The following is a 19,372-nucleotide window of genomic DNA, read 5'->3' as shown; positions in this document are numbered from 1 at the left end:
AATACTTTATTTTTTTGTTTCTTCATTATAGCAGCTTACCTTACTCTAATTAATATTATGTTCATGAGATTGGGATTGATTTGAAAATTAGCTATCTCTCACCTAGAGAAGAGGAAGACCCTGAAGATGTGGGTCACAAGAAACAAATAAGAAAAGGGCTGAATCAGGGCACTCCTTAGGGGAAGGCAAACTCAGATGGGCTGCTAAAATGGGAGACTCTGTGTTGCCACCTAGGAGAGAGGATAAGGTCTTTTGATAATCTAGATAGGTCCAAGAGGAAGAACCAATGAAGACACTTTGCATACTTGAGAATTTTGGTGGGACCAATCAGTTACAATAATTCACAGAAAGGTAGCAAGAGAGGTAGAAATGGAGAAGAGGCAGATTGGCACAGAAAGTGCAGATAGAAACTGATGAGGAATTGCATTATGGTATTTAAAAATAAAAAAGAAAAGAGGAGCCCAAAACATTTCAAGGCATGAGTGGTCAGGTGACCATGAATCATGAAACTATGACCATAGCAGTATGTTAGAACAAACTGTTGGCTAGTAGAACAGGATACTGAATTTGATCTTTTCCATGTTAATTTTAAATTGTGGTAGTACATTTTACCGAACAATTTAAGATACATAATGAAGAGGTATTTGAAACAAACAAACAAACAAAAAAAGGTTGAGAAATCAGGTTGGAGATGTAGAATATTACCACCCACATGAAAAGGATAATGGTTAAAAATGCTCTTTCAAGACATAGCCACACTTTTGGTTCTATTACATTTAAAGTTTGAACATCACATATCTCAATATGCATCTAGATAACGTAGCCTCTGCTAGTTGGTAAAAGCTTTCTAATCATTATATTCAGCATTGTCTCTTTTCACCTCTAAACTTGTATAGAGGTCTCTTCCTGAACTTCTTGATCTTTATTTTGATGTTTAGCTTTCTGGAGAAGCCTGGGACCCAGCAAACCAATGAGTAGACTTCCAATTGGGGCTGTGATGAGGATGGACAAAAATGCCACTGTCAACACATCCATTCCGTATTCTTCTAACTGTTTCTCTCCATGTGATCTTGCCGTGTCCAAAGCCACAGATCCTATGGCAGCCTATAAAAGTTTAAGGTAACATTGGAAACATAAGATAATTGCATAGAGAAAAGGTGAATTATTTTGTCATTTGCAAAAACAAATTGCTTGTTTTTTTTGCTCAGCTAAGAAAGTTCTATTAGGGGGTGCCTGGGTGGCTCAGTCGTTAAGCGTCGCCTTCGGCTCAGGTCGTGATCCCCGGGTCCTGGGATTGAGCCCCGCATAGAGCTGCATCCCAGGGTCCTGGGATTGAGCCCCGCATAGAGCTGCTCCCTGCTCAGCGGGAGGCCTGCTTTTCCCTCTCCCACTCCCCCTGCTTGTGTTCCCTCTCTCGCTGTGTGTCTCTCTGTCAAATAAATAAATAAAAAGTCTTTAAAAAAAAAAAAAAGAAAGTTCTATTAGCCTTCTTTCAAAGTATACTGCAGTGAATTTTGGTTGTCTGAAAACTCTCCCTGCCCTTGCTTGGGGAAGCTATAATGATTCATATGTACCTATTTGTATAAGGTAAGGTTCCAAAAATATCAGGCAAATATATTTCAAAACACAAGGCAAATTCAACACATGATATTAATTAACTAGAACATGATCCCATATACTAAATTTCCCCTGAGTAAAGATGAAAGTTATTGGTCATCTCATTCTTTTATCTTTAGTAATTTCAAAGTAAGAAAAAACAAGATGAAAAAAATGCAGTGATACTGGAAGGTGGTGAAGTTTTAAATGAAAAAAGCAACCACATAAGAATATGCACTGCTTTTAGAGCCTAACTGTTAAACATCATGAAACTTGAAAATGCGAAGCACCTTCAAAACTTGAAGTTAATCTTATTAGGTATTTGGTTAAGTTTTGTCTCAGGAGTTGGTAAAATATTTTATTTAAGATTTATCTTTTGGGAAGTTTCATGAAAATTTTTATTTTCTTTTACAGGCAAAATGCAACATTAATGTACATGGGAAAATAACATATTAAACAATCTGGTTATTCCCTTAGTCCACAGAACACAACAACGTTAGCCTCTAGGACAGTGAGACAGAAGAGAAAATATCAGTGTGCATGAGACACATGGCAGAGACTACTAATTGCCCACAAATATCTGAATATACTCTTCTATTATAGAACTCTTGAGTTTCAGCTGGTCACATTACTATACAAATGGAGAGCTTTTCAGCCATCTTTACAACTAGATGAACATGCATTATTCAACATATTCTTGATAATGTTTCCTTATTTTAAATTGGCTTTGGTAGCAGCAGAGGGCCATCTTTCAAATTTTAATGTTTAGGAACACATCCTTCATACCAAAGTCACTAGAATGATTATTTTGGTATTTACCCACTAAAGTTACCAGAGGTAGTGAGGAAGCTGTAGATACTCCTAGGGAGAAACTATTCCACTTATTGTACTACTAATTTCACGGTATTTTTATCCATTATGTCTCAGACTTCTTTGAAAGTCTGATGGAAATAAAACTTCTCTGGAATAATGCTGAAGCCCACAGCCACACAAAATCTGGCATATAGTTATAGAGTATACATATCCCCCAAAGCTTCTTAAATTTAGAACATCTGATTTTTGCGACATCCGGGTGACTTAGTTGGTTAAGAATCCGCCTCTTGATTTTGGCTTAGGTCATGATCTCAGGGTCGTGAGATTGAGCCCTGAGTAAGATTCTCTCCCTCTGCCCCAGCCCCGCTTGCATGCACTCTCTTTCTCAAATAAATAAATCTAAAAAGAAAAAAAAAAAAAGAACATCTGATTTTTACTTCATGAAACAGAAATTTCCATGTTTAAACAATTGCAAAATAATCAGAGAGGAGACAGTCTAATCTTGTTTGCTATAATTATTTTGAAAATAAAGAACATAATCAGAAATACATTACATTTGCAACAAATAATAATCTATACCATTCTAATTTAATTAGTAATTAAATTCTACCAAATACATGGTTAATACTTTCAAGCACCTATCTCTTCATGCCTTATTCATTACAGTGCACAATTTTTGTGTCATGTGATTGATACATTTGACAGAAGGTTCAGCTAGTTTGAAAAATTTACTACCAACCAATAATCTAGGAAATCAATAAAGCATTTTCTCAGCTGTTTTTCAATAAATTTTTCTCTTTTATATATAAAGATGGTGGTCAAGCATAACTGATCATCAATCATGTTGACACTGAAGTATTTCCAAATACTAAGATGGGTCATGCTATTTCTGTTTCACTCTCTTCTTGGAAGATATTGAAATGAAAAGGGTTAACAACTATCTTTCTGGGTGACTGAGGGCTCTGACTGATAAAAATTCAAACTCTTTCTTCCTGTGACTCTGCTTTCTAGTTAGCGTAGGGATTTATTGGATTTTTAGTTGATTTAAATAAAGCTGGTAATCTAGATAAATTTAAATGAGCCATCATATTTAGGAAATCAATATACCCAAAATAAAACTCTTTTTTTAAAGAGTTTATTTATTTATTTGACAAAGAGAGAGAGCACAAGTAGGGGGAGTGGCAAGCAGAGGGAGAGGGAGAAGCAGGCTCCCCACAGAGCAGGGGGAGCCCGATGTGGGACTCAATCCCAGGTCCCCAGGATCATGACATGAGCCAAAGGCAGGTGCTTAACCAACTGAGCCACCCAGGTGCCCCAAAATAAAACTTTTAAAGAATAGATTAGTATAAGCCCTTTTCATAAATCAAACTTCGATTACATTTTTTCACCAAATTTGAATAAGTTGTCTTATTTAAAATTTCAAGGTATCATATAGAAATAGGAGTTAAAATGCTAAGCATCCTATCCATCATTACCTGGACTGTGGCCTTCGGAAGCCATGCAAAAGAAATAAATATCTTTTCCTTGATGTTAAAACCAGCAAAACACACCAACAGAAATGTAGTCAAAATTCGTATCAATACTGCAATGCCCAGGATGGCAACACAAAGGCCTGTAAGAAATACTTAATTTTTAGACATAATAAAGTACTGGGGGAGAAACTGAAATCTCATGGTTACTGATTCAAAATACTACCAACTGCAATTATCTAAATATATTAAAAAATTAAGAAGACAAAAATGGTTAGGAATAATTTATCAAAACATCAATAACAAGGATCAAACCATTTGTTTAAAAGAAGGTATTTTTCCTAGATTAAACCAGAAATTAAACATATTTGATATATATTATAAAGGAGATATGAATGTTATTCCTCTTATGCTTTATAGCAAGAACCAAACTTTCTTCCATGTGTTTATTCAACACGAATTTATTAAATGATAACTATGCATTACAGGATTTGGACTAGGTATTGGGTATACAAAAATGTATAATGTACAGACTTTGTTTGCCTCTATGAACCTCAAAGTCAGAGGAAAACAGAAACTTTAACAATGAATTAATATACTATAAAGTAAGTACAGTATAAACATACTGGTAAGAGATCACAGAAGAGGAAAAAGTTAATATTTTACAGAATTGTTTACAGAGTATAAACCAGAGGTGACATTAAAAATATTTATTAGCCTGTATAGAAGCAATCAGCCAATCAGAACAAAGCTGGCTGGGCAATGACCAATCAGAATAGTCACTAACAGTCTACACCTGTCACCATATCGGTGTATACACTGTCTGCCCATTAGCCCAGGTTGACATGTACAGCTACTTCATTCTGTCCTTTAGAATCCTTTGCTGATAAAGATAAGTTCATCTTGATTTGCACAATAAGGACTGTGACTAGGCTACTGCACCTGAGAAAGGCACAGCTAAAGTGACTGCTATGTAGTAGGATGATTTTCTAAAAAGTAACATTTGTTAAGTGTTTACTGTGCACCAGGTTCTGTATTAAGCTTTAAGTGCATTCATTACCTAATCCTTACAATCTGTGGGGTAATTTTTCTTATTTTACAGTTGAAGAAAATGAAGTTTAGAAAGGATAAATGACTTTCTCAAGTTCAAAAGGCTAGTAAAACATCAGACATTGCTGGAGGATTTATTGTGAATCTGCAATATGGCTTCTTTACATGATTGTGGCTTTTTATTGAAGGATATTGCTCCCAGGTTGGTAGCTTTTCAAAGTACTTGTTGCCTGAAGTACAAGACACAAAAGAGATGATACCATTCCCAGGAGGGAGCATTGAAGGTTTGGGGAGAAGATGATTTAGAAGTTTTGAACATACCGAGTTTGAAGTTTTGTGAGACTTACAAGTGGTGATGTCCAATCAGCAATCAGATACACTGATTTAGAGATAAAAATTTTGGAATTATGTAGTTTATAATCAAAGCTACTGAATGTAGTTAAGCTCAGAAAAATGACATAGAGTGAGACGTGTAGAAGGCTTTGGAAGAACTTTGATGAAGAGCAGCATTTAAGCCACACGTAGTGTGAGGACTCAGAATGCACTGAAAAATATGAAGTTTCAGAATTCAATGTAAAATGTGTTTTAAAGAGGTCAATAGCATCAAATGCTGCTGAGTGATCAAGGAAAAAAAAAGACTGATAAGTATCCAGTTCATTTAGCAATATAACCTTGGTGAAAGCAGGGTCGGTTGTGTGATGGGCAGAAGCTGGGCTGAAATGTATTGAAGAAGAGAGTGAGAGTTGAAATGGAAAATTACCTCTATAATTACCTCTTTGGAAAAGTTCGAAAAGAGGAGTAAAAACGAAGTGTGGTAGGTTGGGGGCGGGGGGGAAGTTAAGTGGAAAAAGGAGATTTTATATATATAAATTGTGGTAAAATATGCATAACACAATTTACAGTCTTAACCATTTTTAAGTGTGCAGCTCAGTAGAATTAAGTTGAACATTCACATTTTTGTGTAACCAGTCTGCAGGATTTTTTCATCTTGCAAAACTGACCCATTAAACAACACTTCATTTCCCCCTCCTCCGAGATCCTGGCAACCACCCTTCTACTTTCTGTTTCTATGATTTGACTACCTGGATACCTCATATACGTGGAATCACACAGTATTTGCCTGTTGGTGACGAATGTCCTCCAGGTTCATCCACGTTGTAGCGTGTATTGGAATGGAAAGATTGATTTTAAGACAGGAGAAATTAGAATTTGTTTAAATTCCGAAGAGGAGAAAACTGTGACACGGAAATCTGAAGATACATGAGCATAGGGGAAGAATCTATGTGTGAGGTCCAGAAGGAGGTAGCAGGAGATGGGATTCCCAGTAAAGATGGAGAAATATAGAATGAGTGGAATGGAGAAAATAACGAGTAAAGGTGCACAAATAAATTTTTAAGTGCAGTGTTATGAAATCAAAAGTTTTAATACGATGGCTTTTGAATGTATGAATAAATGAATGAATGAACAAACAAACATTTGTGTTCCATGGGTGTATATTATAGAACTGATGAGTTACCTGTACAATTCTAGGCCTTGATCAGAACAAGTCTAATTGAACATTTTTGCCCTTGGAAAAAAAAAATTTTAAGACCTGCATCTTCTGGATAGTAGTTAGCAGTGTTACTTTTCTTTACAAGGAATAATATTAAAGGTATAAAATTTATGCCTGAGATTGACAAGTATTATTTTCTGGCCAACTACTCTAAGAGACTTGGATTATTATTAACTTTTTTATATAATTGTGACAATAACTATACCTACTAAAGGTATTCCACTGAATATAAAAGTTGATTTTAGCAAATGTACTATTTGAAATTCTTACCTACAGTTTCTGGTCTGAGAGATGCAATAGATACTTCTGCTCCAATCAGTCCAAAGAGAAGGGGCTGGAAGATATACCAGGCACCTGCAATGATTTTTTCAACCTCTGCCTGAAAGAAACACACACACACACCCCTCACAGATTTTTATTATATGAAGTTACAAGTTCTAAGAATTTTACTAATTTGAGTCAATTTGACCTGAGATAGGCTTTATTTTTCTGACATCTATAAATAAGAGGTTAGCTAAAATAGAACAAAAAATTATATAAAGATATTTCTAACACAGTCATTATATGAGGTGCTTTAGAGTTGGTTTGCAAATAGATGTTAATTATAAAGAGTCTAATAAAATAATCTTAGGAGGACTTCTACTTCTGAATATATGATGTGTGTGCATATATGTAATACTTAGGTATTATTTTATAGTTTAAAATTTTGTGTTAATTTTTGTTCAGCAATATCATTCAGAGATCTTATCATAGTAAACATATCTATATATACATCTAATTATTGCTATATAGTAATCTGTGGTATGGAATTATCATTTTATTCAATCATTTCTTTATTGATGGCCCTTTAAGTTGTTTCCAATTTTATCTTTATATAAAACAGTTTGTTTCTCTCAAATCATGCACAAAAATATAATTCAGGTATAGTAAAGGGCTGTGCTTATTAATTTACTACCGCTTGGCTCCAAATCCACATTTCATTGTTGCTCTGCAGAAAATGAAGCTGAGTCCTTTAAATATTTCTCTTTTGCTACCTGGCATTATTTAAAATTTTGTCAGTAGAGGGTGCTGAAGAAATATTACAAGGAAGATGCTCTTCCTGCTTTCCAGGGCTCCCCCAGCAGGATCCTATAGCACACTTGGGTTTCTTTAGTACACAGGTGGCTTCTACAGTCCTGGGCTCCTATAGTGCATGGCAGCCCGCACCCCTAGCTTACTGCAAGGGAGTTTCATAGCCAACTCCCTTGGGCAAAATACCTCCCCATGTACCCTAGAGGGTGTATTTCCTGCAAATTTGGAGTTTAGATTTCCAGCAAATTGTCCAAACAGGACACCAAGGGTGTCTTCTCTACCATTCAGTGAACAAAGGCTCTCTACCAAGATCTGGATTCTGAGGCCTGGGGGAGGGAGTAGATGGAGTGGAGTGGGGTAGTATAAGGAGATGGCTCAGTCTCAGCCCTAGTTGTTTATAGCTGCTATTCCTATATTCGCCAGGGATCTTTTACCTCTCAGAAGCCAATCCCTTGTTATCTGACCCCTGGTATGGTTAATAACAAACTTTCCCTATTCCAGTTACTCTGTAATTTCCCTTTCCTGATAAGATCCTAACTGATGTAAGTACTAACTTTATAACACATTTTGCAAAAACCCTAAAAAAAGATGGACACAATTGACTATAGCAAAACTAGAATGTTGTGTGGCAAAAGAAACCATAAGCAAACAAAGAATAACAAGATGACAAACCAGGAGAAAACATCTGCACTGTGTGTGACAGAATAAGGAGTAATATCCAAGCAATAAGAAAAAGACATAGAACCTAATAGAAAAATGGGAAATGCATACATACAAGTAATTCACAGTGGAAGAAACACAAATGGCCCAAAAATATAAGATGCTAAAATTCAGTAATCAGTGAAACACAAATTAAAATGACATGCCACATTTGGGGGGGGGCACCATATTAGAAAAAATACTAAAACATTTTTATAATGTCAAGTATCTGGGATGTAAGAAACTCTCACTAATTGGTAGAACAAATTGATATGCTTTTTTTGGAGGGCAATTTAGCAGTACCCATTACAGTCTCTAAAAATTTATACTGAACAGATTTTTCCAATCAACTAATAAGAATTTATATTTTTGGACAGCACTTTTGCCCTTATAGTTACACATCTTTGAGGATCTGGTTTTCCATATCTATTTTCAGCAGTTTAACAAAAGAGGATTATATTGTATCTCTATTTTCTTTATTTTTTTAATTAATTCTGGTATGTTTATTAGGGTGAGGATTCTATTTCTTCTTGGCTTAAAAATGTTGAAAGGCAGAATGCAAATGTGAGGGAGTTGGTTGATTTACTTACATAGTTCTATTCTTAAATCATGCAAAGAGTTATGTTTTCATATCACAAGGAATCAGATAATGACTTAGGTTCAAATTCTGCCACCTGTTAAATGCAAACCACTTATCTCTCAGAACCTTATTTTTTCTCATCTGTAAAATGAGAGGTTTATATTAGATAACATCCAAGATCCTTTATCATTTAGTGACAATGACTAGTTCTCCCAAAACTGGGGTCCAGTTACCACCTTTTCACATATCTTTACTTTTTAATTTAGTTTTTAGAGTATACCATAACTAAAGCTCAGACTTTAGTTGGTATCCATGTTAGTGAAGAACACAAATTGACTCTATTAATTTTAGGTTACTTAGCCTTTTGTTGCCATGACTAATTATTTAAGGGAAGGCCTCAAAAATACTCAGAACTCCAATAAAAGCAGATGGCCTAAAAAGTTTTCCCTATCAAATTGTTTTTATTTCTAAACTGTAGACAAAGGCCACCATTTGTTTTATGATTGTAACACTTCAGACTATTTGAATATCAGACATGGGTGTATACACTGTAAAATTTAAAAATGGGAGATGAGTCAAAATGTATCTTCTTAATGCTTTTTCATAACTTCAAAACTAAAATGAATGTGCTTATAAAGAAAATGGAGTCATCGAATAGGCTAAGTGTAAAAGAGACCAGGAGAATGAAGACTGTTGTCCACACTGCACTGAATGTTAAGGCTACTTTACACATCACTTTGCTCTAGTAGTAAGAATCTTCAAAAACATAAATCACTTTCAAGGATACACAAAAGAAGAAAATTAGCAGAAACAGAGGTTTTTATCATGACTTCAATATCTATTTAAGCTGATACTTCCCTTCTCAGAGAGAAGAGAATTTCAAGATTCAGGAGATACAAAATATGTCAGAAAAACCGTCCCACAACTACAAAGGTCATCAGAAGCAGCACTGTATTTGAAAATAGGTGGGAAAAAAAGGAAAACATGACAGAGGCTTTCAAAAAGTGAGTGTATTTGAGGTAAATATGAAAAAAAAATGTTCCCAGTTCTTTTACTGGGTTGTGGGATTACACTGATCTATATAATCAGCTGGGCTGCAGGCAAACCTGGCAAAATTATGACAACTGCAGACGAACAGACACTGTGTTTTGGCTTATAACAATCTTTTCTCTATAACCCATATTACAGTTTTCAGAAGAGTAATGTGACTGGAGCTCATCAAAGTTTCCCTTTCCCTGCTTTGTCTTTCTGGGCCCATAGCTGATGCGCTCTTGCTATAGGCATTAGCCTCCCCCTTGATTTCCCTGTGGCTAAAACTACTCTTTTATGCTCTATCCCAAATGCTATGGCTCCTTTTCATTATTTGTTTTTTATCCTATCATTTATGAATTTAGAGAATTAATTTTAAATTGCAAAGCATAACAATACGCTTTTTACAAGACCAGTGCTCTAACCACTGAGCTATGGAGCCTCAATATGCTTTTTAATACACTTGGTATGTGTTATTCAAATAGATGTCAAAATACAAAAATGTGCCCTGCACAATAATGCTACAGTTGTGTTACAGAGTAGTACACTCTGGATTCAGGTAAACCTGAGCTTAAATCCCAGTGCAACTGTCTAATTTTGTGACCTTGGACATGTTATTTATGACTTTCTGATTTATAGTCTCTATAAAATGGAAATGGTAATACTTTTTAAAGTTTTTTTGTGTGTATTTGAAAATAAATGAGAATATCCACTTAGTGCCTAGCACAGAACCATACAGACAGGCAATAAAAATGTATTAAAAAATGGGCAGAAGACATGAACAGACATTTTCCAAAGAAGACATACAGATGGCTAAGAGACACATGAAAAGATGCTCAATGTCACTGATCATCAGGAAAATACAAATCAAAACTACAATGAGATTATCACCTCACACCTGTCAGAATGGCTAAAATTAACAAAACATGAAATAACAGGTGTTGGCAAGGATATAGGGAAAGGGGAACACTCTTACACTGTTGGTGGGAATGCAAGCTGGTGCAGCCACTCTGGAGAACAGTATGGAGGTTCCTCAAAAAGTTAAAAATAGAACTACTCTATGACCCAGCAGTTACACTACTGGGTGTTTACTCAAAGGATACAAAAATACTGAATGGAAGGGATACATGCACCCCGATGTTTATAGCAGCATTATCAACAATAGCCAAATTATGAAAAGATCCCAAATGTCCACTGACTGATGAAGGGATAAAGAAGAGGTAATAATACTCAGCCATGAAAAATAATGAAATCTTGCCATTTGCAATGACATGGATGGAGCTAAAGAGTACTATGCTAAGCTAGGTAATCAGTCAGAGACAAATACCATATGATTTCACTCTTATGTGGACTTTCTCCTTTCCTTCGAAGCCCAATCCATCTCCGCTCACTTTCCCATGGCCTCAATACCCTTCTCTAGACAATGCTCCAGGCAGTCCCTACCATCCGTCTCTCCTCAGAAGCAAGATGATTCAGTTATACTTGTCCTAACTTTGTAATCACATCCTTACAGAGTGAGAGCCTCCTGTCTGAGTGTTCTTTGCTCACTAGGAAATTCTGTCTCTAGTATACCTCTATAGAGATTCACTCAAATGAACCTAACTTCAAGCTTTATAACCCTCACTTATTTTTCTATATGGCATTATTTTAAGCTTAATCATTTTGAACAGTTGTTTCCAGGTTGTCCAAAATGATATATCTGCATTTAGTTAGGTCAGCTACATCTAATTTCTTCATTAAATAGAAGAATAGTATTTGTTCCTGTCAAGTTCAAATCTATAAAAATGTACTTGAAATTAAAATTTGTGAATGGCCACCAGCTAATCTCCATAATATATATGGAGAAATAATCTTAATAATCTTGAAAATCAGTAAGAAAAACCAAAACAATCTTTTAAAAATGGACACAAACTGGTTAGTAAGCTTAGAAAAAGATGATTAGCTTCTCTCATAAAGAAATACAAATCAGACCAATAATGAGATACATTTTTCACCTATCAGGTTAGCAAAATATCTGATTTTTAATGATTTCTTCAGAAAAACAGACCCCTGGGAGATAGGAGGAAGATGGAAGAGGAGTAGGAGACCTTAGTTTTGTCTGGTCCCAGGAGTTCAGATAGATAGTTATCAAATCATCCTGAACACCTGTGAACTCAACTGGAGATCTAAGTAAAAAATTGCTACAATTCTACAAATGGAAAAGCGACCACTTTCTGCAAGGTAGGAGGTGCGGAGAAGTGAATCTGAGGCGATATATGGGAAGATAAACCCCAGGGGGAGGGAGCCTCCATAAGCTGTCTATAGGAAAGTGATATAGCATGGAGCACAAAATCAGAACTTTTAGAAGTCTGCCGCAGTGAGGGACGTCCCCACCTGAAAGGTGCTCAGGTGGTGAAGCGGGGTGGAATCCTAAGTGGGATGGTGTGGTCTCAGGATCCCTGGAATCACAGAAAGAACCATGACCAAGTGGGATTTATTCCTGGGCTGCAAGGGTAGTACAACATCTGCTAATCAATCAGTGTGATACACTACATTAATAAAAGAAAGGACAAGAACCATATGATCCAATCAATAGATCCAGAAAAAGCATTTGACAAAGTACAGCATCCTTTCTTGATTAACACTCTTCACAGTGTAGGGATCCCTACTTCAGTATCATAAAAGCCATCTATGAAAAGCCCACAGCAAATATCATTCTCAATGCGGAAAAACTGAGAACTTTTCCCCTAACGTCAGGAACACCATAAGGATGTTCACTATCACCACTGTTGTTCAACATAGTACTAGAAGCCCTGGCCTCAGTAATCAGACAACAAAAAGAAGTAAAAGGCATCTGAATTGGTGAAGAAGAAGTCAAACTCTCACTCTTTGCAGAAGACATGATATGCTATGTGGAAAACTCAAAAGACTCCATGCCCAAATTGCTAGAACTCATACAGGAATTCAGCAAAGTGGCCAGGTATAAAAATCAACACACAGAAATATGTTGCATTTCTATACACCAATAATGAAACAGAAGAAAGAGAAATTAAGGAGTTAATCCCATTTATAATTGCACCAAAAACCATAAGATACCTAGGAATAAACCTAACCAAAAAGGCAAAGGATCTGTACTCTGAACACTACAGGACACTCATGAAAGAAACTGAGGAAGACACAAAGAAATGGAAAAACATTCCATGCTCATGGATTGGAAGAACAAATATTGTGAAAATGTCTATGCTACCTAGAGCAGTCTATACATTCAAAGCAATCCTTATAAAAATACCATCAGCTTTTTTTCACAGAGCTGGAACAAATAATCCTAAAATCTGTATGGGACCAGAAAAGACCCCGAATAGCCAAAGGAATTTTGAAAAAGAAAACCATATCTTGGGGCATCACAATTCTGGACTTCAAGCTCCATTACAAAGCTGTAATCATCAAGAGAGTATGGTACTGGCACAAAAACAGACACATAGATCAATGGAACAGAATAGAGAACGCATAAATGGACCCTCAACTCTATGGTCAACTAATCTTTGACAAAGCAGGAAAAAGTATCCAATGGAAAAAAGACAGTCTCTTCAACAAATGGTGTTGGGAAAATTGGACAGCCACATGCAGAAGAATGAAACTGGACCATTTTCTTACACCATATACAAAAATAGACTCAAAATGGATGAAAGACCTAAATGTGAGACAGGAATCCATCAATATCCTAGAGGAGAATAGGCAGCAACCTCTGTGACCTCAGCCATTGCAATTTCTTGCTAGACACATCTCCAAAGGCAAGGGAAGCAAGGGCAAAAATGAACTATTGGGACTTCATCAAGATAAAAAGCTTCTGCACAGTGAAGGAAACAGTCAACAAAACCAAAAGACAACTGACAGAATGGGAGAAGATATTTGCAAATGACATATCAGATAAAGGGCTAGTATCCAAAATCTATAAAGAACTAATCAAACTCAACATCCAAAGAACAACTAATCCCATCAAGAAATGGGCAGAAGACATGAACAGACACCTCTCCAAAGAAGACATCCAAATGGCCAACAGGCACATGAAAAAGTGCTCAACATCACTTGGCATCAGGGAAATACTAATCAAAACCACAATGACATACCACCTCACACCAGTCAGAATGGCTAAAATTAACAAGTCAGGAAATGACAGATGTTGGAGAGGATGCAGAGAAAGGGGAACCCTCTTATGCTGTTGGTGGGAATGCAAGCTGGGCAGCCACTCTGGAAAACAGTATGGAGGTTCCTCAAAAAGTTGAAAACAGAGCTGCCCTATGACCCAGCAATTGCACTACTGGGTATTTACCCCAAAGATACAAATGTAGTGATCCGAAGGGGCACATGCACCCCAATGTTTATAGCAGCAATGTCCACAATAGCCAAACTATGGAAAGAGCTCAGATGTTCATTGACAGATGAATGGATAATTCTTTATCCATTCATCTGTGGTATATATATTTATATATTTCACATCCATCAAAAAGAATGAAATCTTGTCATCTGCAATGACATGAATGGAACTAGAGGGTATTATGCTAAGTGAATTAAGGCAATTAGAGAAAGACAATGCTCATATGACCCCACTCATATGTGGAATTTAAGAAAGAAATCAGAGGATCATAGGGGAAGAGAGGGAAAAATAAAACAAGACTAATCAGAGAGGGAGACAAACCATAAGAGACTCTTAACTATAGGGAACAAACTGAGGGTTGCAGGAGGAGAGGCGGTGGGGGGGATGGGGTAACTGGGTGATGGGCATTAAGGAGGGCACCTGATGTAATGAGCACTGGGTATTATATAACACTGATGAATCACTGGACTCTACCTCTGAAACTAATAATACACTATATGTTAATTAACTGAATTTAAATGAAAAAATAAATTTAAAAAAAGAAAAAGGGATCATCTTCATATACTGTTGGTGAGAATATAAATTGGTGTAGTCTTTTAAAAGGGTAAACTGATATTATTAAAAGTATCAATGTGCATATTCTTTCATAGAAGAACTGTATTTCTAGAAATTTATCCTCTAGGGGCACCTGTGTGGCTCTGTCGTTAAGCGTCTGCCTTCGACTTGGGTCATGATCCCAGGGTCAGATCCCTGCTCTGCCAGAAGCCTGCTTCTTCCTCTCCCACTCCCCCTGCTTGTGTTCCCTCTCTCGCTGTGTCTCTCTCTGTCAAATAAATAAAATCTTTAAAAAAATAAAATAAAATAAATTTATCCTCTAGATAAACTCAAAGTATATATTTTGTTGATTTTTCCCCCCATTTTCTCATTTCTGAAATTAGGATGTCATATCATAGTTTAATTGGCAGCACTGTTTTTCATTCTTGGTGGCATGTAAAATAATGGTGCTTCTTAGACTTGATAATGTCTTAGAGTTTATGAAATATGGCATATGTAGGATATTTTATTGAAACGGTTTTTGTCTTAGCAGAAAAGCAGAAACAATCCAAATATCTGTTAGTAGGAGACTGGTTAAATATAGTACAGCATACACTGCAGTACTCTGTAGCCCTTACAAAGAATAAGGAAGGCAGCGTGGACATATGATCATGATATATTTTAAATAAAGACATCAAATTATTGATTGGTATATAAGGGGGGAAGAGGATGAATGTGTATACACTTGGGTGTATATTTACATATGCATAGAAAATAGCTTGTATGATTTAATAATTTATTAATTTGATATTAAGAAAGTCTCTGGAGAAAGACATGTATCCTATGATCTCACTGATATGAGGAATTCTTAATCTCAGGAAACAAACTGAGGGTTGCTGGAGTGGTGGGGGGTGGGAGGGATGGGGTGGCTGGGTGATAGACATTGGGGAGGGTATGTGCTATGGTGAGCGCTGTGAATCGTGTAAGACTGATGAATCACAGACCTGTACCTCTGAAACAAATAATACATTATATGTTAAAAAGAAGAAGAAGAAGAAGATAGCAGAAAGGGAAAAATGAAGGGGGGGAAATCGGAGGGGGAGACAAACCATGAGAGACTATGGACTCTGAGAAACAAACTGAGGGTTCTAGAGGGGAGGGGAGTGGAGGTATGGGTTGGCCTGGTGATGGGTATTAAAAAGGGCACATATTGAATGGAGCACTGGGTGTTATACACAAACAATGAATCATGGAACACTACATCAAAAACTAATGATGCCATGTATGGTGATTAACATAACATAATAATAAAAAAAAAATCTCTGGAAAGAAAAAATTTATCTGATCAGAAAGAACTTAAATGAGTAGAAGAACTTAGAATGAAATTCACCTTTTCACTGGCCCATCTCAAGCCTGCAAGGAAGGACATGACCAACGTGCACAGTCCTCCTGACCCAGGGAAACCAAAATACACACTGCTGAACACAGCTAGCACGGACAGCCCCAAAACAAGGAATGCTCTCTTCCACACAAGTTTGTCCTTGAGGAGAGAAAAAAGGTTGATTAGATCTATTATTTCATATAACTGATTTTTAATGATTGATTTTTCTATATTCAGGACTTAGTGGGAAATAAAAATATCTGTCTGTGCCCATAAATGTACACCGTAACATTTACTATCTTTTCCTTAATAAAGGTAGGGTCAGCACATGTACGGATGCCGGATCCTCTTTCAGAAACTCTAGTTACCTTCCTCTGCAGTTATCAAAGCCGAATTTCACAGGGCTGAATGCAGCAGCAGAAAAAAGTGCATGGGTTTTGGAGCCAGGCAGAGCAGAGTTAGAATCCAGCTCTTTTTCACCCCTGGTGTATGGAGTGCTCCCATTACCTAGCTTCTTCAGGCTTTGTTTTCTCCTCCATGAAAGCAGTTATGTTATAGGGTTTTGGGGAAGGTTACAGATGTGATATCTCTTACTTTTAGTCTCTTGACTTTTTAATGGTTTTTCTTTCTAAACCCTTGAAAACGGAGAAGCTTTAAGAAGCTATAGACCGAGAGTAGTTTTTTTGTTGTTGTTGGTTTTTAAAGTCTAAGAAATGTGCGCCTCTCTCCCTTTACTTCTCTCTCATCAGCCTTTTAAACTTCTTAATCACTCTTTTTAAATTTTAAAATGATTTTTAACTTTTTTGAGTGTAGCTGACACACAATGTTCTGTTAGCTTCGGGTGTACAACCCAGGAATTCACTTCCCTCTATGTTATGCTCTGCTCACAGCAAGCGTAGCTACCAGCTGTCACCGCACAACACCATCACAGTATCACAGACTATATTTCCTGTGCCATGCCTTTTATTCCCGTGACTTACTCCATAACTGAAGACAGGGACCTCCCGCTCCCCTTCACCCATTTTGCCCGTCCCACTTCCCCCTCCCCTCTGGCAACATCAGTTTGTTCTCTGTATTTATAGTTCTGATTCTGCTTTTTGTTTATTGATTCATTTGTTTTGTTTTTAGATTCCACATGTGAGTGAAATCATACGCTATATGTCTTTCTCAGTCTGACTTATTTCTCTTAGCATAGTACCCTCTAGATCTATCTGTGTTGTTGCAAATGGCAAGATCTCCTCCTTTTCTATGGCTGCTCAATATTCCATTGTATATATATATCACACCTTCCTTATCCATTCATCTATCAATTGACACTTAACGTTGCTTCCATATCTTGGCTATTGTAAATAATGCTGCAGTAAACATAGGGGGGCACAGTCTTTTCAAATTAGCGTTTTCTTTGAGTAAATACCCAGTGGTGGAATTACTGGGTCATATGGTATTTCTACTTTTAATATTTTGAGAAACCTCCATACTGTTTTCCATAGTGACTGTACCAATGTACATTCCCACCAACAGTGCACAAGGATTCCTTTTTCTCTACATCCTCGCCAACACTTGTTAGTTCTTGTCTTTTTGACTTCAGCCATTCTGACAGGTGTAAGGTAAGGTTTCATTGTGGTTTTTATTTGCATTTCCCTGAAGATAAGTAATGATGAGTATCTTTTCATGTGTCTGTTGTCCATCTGTATGTCTTCTTTGGAAAAATATTTATTCAGGTACTCTGCCCATTTTTAGATTTTTTCTTGTGTGTGTTGACATGTATGAGTTCTTTATATATTTTGGATATTAAGCCCTATTGGATATACCATTTAGTTTTGTTGATGGTTTCCTTCATTGGGCAAAAGTTTTTTATTTTGATGTAGTTCCAATAGCTTATTTTGTTTTTGTTTCCTTTGCCGTAGGAAACATATCTAGAAAAATGCTGTTATGGTCCAAGCTTTTTGATCACTTTAAAAGGCAAGCAGGTCTTTAGAAGTGCTTGATTTGGAGGCATGCAGGCTCTGGTGGTGGATTACCAGAGTTCGGTTCCCAGCTCTGCTGCTTTCCAGCTATGTGAACTTGTTCAACTTCTCCCTAAATCTCAATTTCCTCATCAGTAAAAAGATCATGTTAATAGTACTCGTTTCATGGGTCTTATGTGGTTTACACTAGATTGCCCAGATCTATATGATTGCACTAGATCAGTGCTTTCCAAAAGAACATTCAGTGATGATGGAAATTTCTATATATGCACCACTGAAATGTTCTCTATCTGCTATAGCCACACGTAGCTAGCTAGTCACTGCCATATTGAATGGAGTGGCACTTTACTTACCACCTCATTTTATACAGAGTAAGCAACAAAATATGTCATTATTTTTCTTTTTATTTTGTTGTATAATTAGAAAATCCCATAATTTTCTTTTATGCAGTCATAAAATCTTTTACAATTTTAGTTGGGAGTTTTTTGGAGCATAGCAAAAATTCAAATCAGCATACCTTCTGATAATGGAAATATTAATTTTCTTAAAGTTCTACTTTAGTTAAGTTTCTAATTCCATTCAAAATGCCCTAAAGTCTTAAAATAATGCCAGTTTTTATAGAAAAAAAAAAGACTTTTATATGTTATCTATCCCAAGAGACTTAGGAGGGTAAAAGAAAATAAAACAAAAAGAACTCTGTGAATATTATGAAATCATTGTGTATAATAAAGAACTTTGATCTCCTTGGTAAGAAATATTGGACAATATTATGAGATGTTAAGGTTTAGGTATTTAATAGTATTAGAGTGTAGGGTATGCTGATACTAAAAAAACGGGCCCAAAAGCCACTTTATATCTTGATTACCTGAACATTATGAATAATAGTAAAATAAAAAATAAAAACAATAAAAAAGGCTTACCTATTTGGAATTGATATTTTATTTTTCAGTGATATTTAAAGTTTATGGAATATAAATTAGAGAAAAAAATTCTAGGGTTGTATTAAAATCTTATACAGTTGACCCTTAAACAACACAGGTTTGGGCTGCACTAGGTCCACTTACATGCAGATATTTTTTGATAAATATAGTACTGCAAATGTATTTTCTCTTCCTTTTTTTTGTTTGTTTTTTAAATTTTATTTTATTATGTTATGTTAGTCACCATACAATACATCATTGGTTTTTGATGTGGTGATCCACGATCCATTGTTTTCGCATAACACCCAGTGCTCCATGTAGTACGCGCCCTCCTTAATACCCATCACCAGGCTAACC

At 36.2% G+C, this 19,372-nt stretch overlaps 1 protein-coding gene across 6 annotated transcripts in view; it reads right to left on the bottom strand.

Moving 5' to 3' along the window:
- Nucleotides 1-233: 233 nt before the first annotated feature.
- Nucleotides 234-19,372, bottom strand: part of SLC9B2 (solute carrier family 9 member B2) — a 52,063-nt gene continuing 32,924 nt past the window's right edge. For 4 of the 6 annotated variants that reach the window (XM_031027331.2, XM_081812041.1, XM_006732580.3 and 1 more), the window contains 4 exons: nucleotides 16,138-16,287; nucleotides 6,751-6,859; nucleotides 3,885-4,021; nucleotides 234-1,104 (listed from right to left, as the gene is read on the bottom strand). In XM_031027331.2, the coding sequence (XP_030883191.2) occupies nucleotides 883-1,104; nucleotides 3,885-4,021; nucleotides 6,751-6,859; nucleotides 16,138-16,287 (618 nt within the window). In that variant the 3' untranslated portion in view covers nucleotides 234-882. Of the gene's footprint in view, nucleotides 1,105-3,884; nucleotides 4,022-4,351; nucleotides 5,159-6,750; nucleotides 6,860-16,137; nucleotides 16,288-19,372 lie in introns of those variants that run through there. The other 2 variants (XM_081812040.1, XM_081812042.1) reach the window with 2 other exon arrangements.

This window comes from Leptonychotes weddellii, chromosome 2 (genome assembly GCF_054177405.1).
Source record: "Leptonychotes weddellii isolate Sample4059 chromosome 2, ASM5417740v2, whole genome shotgun sequence".
NCBI lineage: Eukaryota > Metazoa > Chordata > Mammalia > Carnivora > Phocidae > Leptonychotes > Leptonychotes weddellii.
The sequence above is the reverse complement of the archived record's forward strand: the minus strand, read 5'-3'. Positions and strand labels throughout refer to the sequence as shown.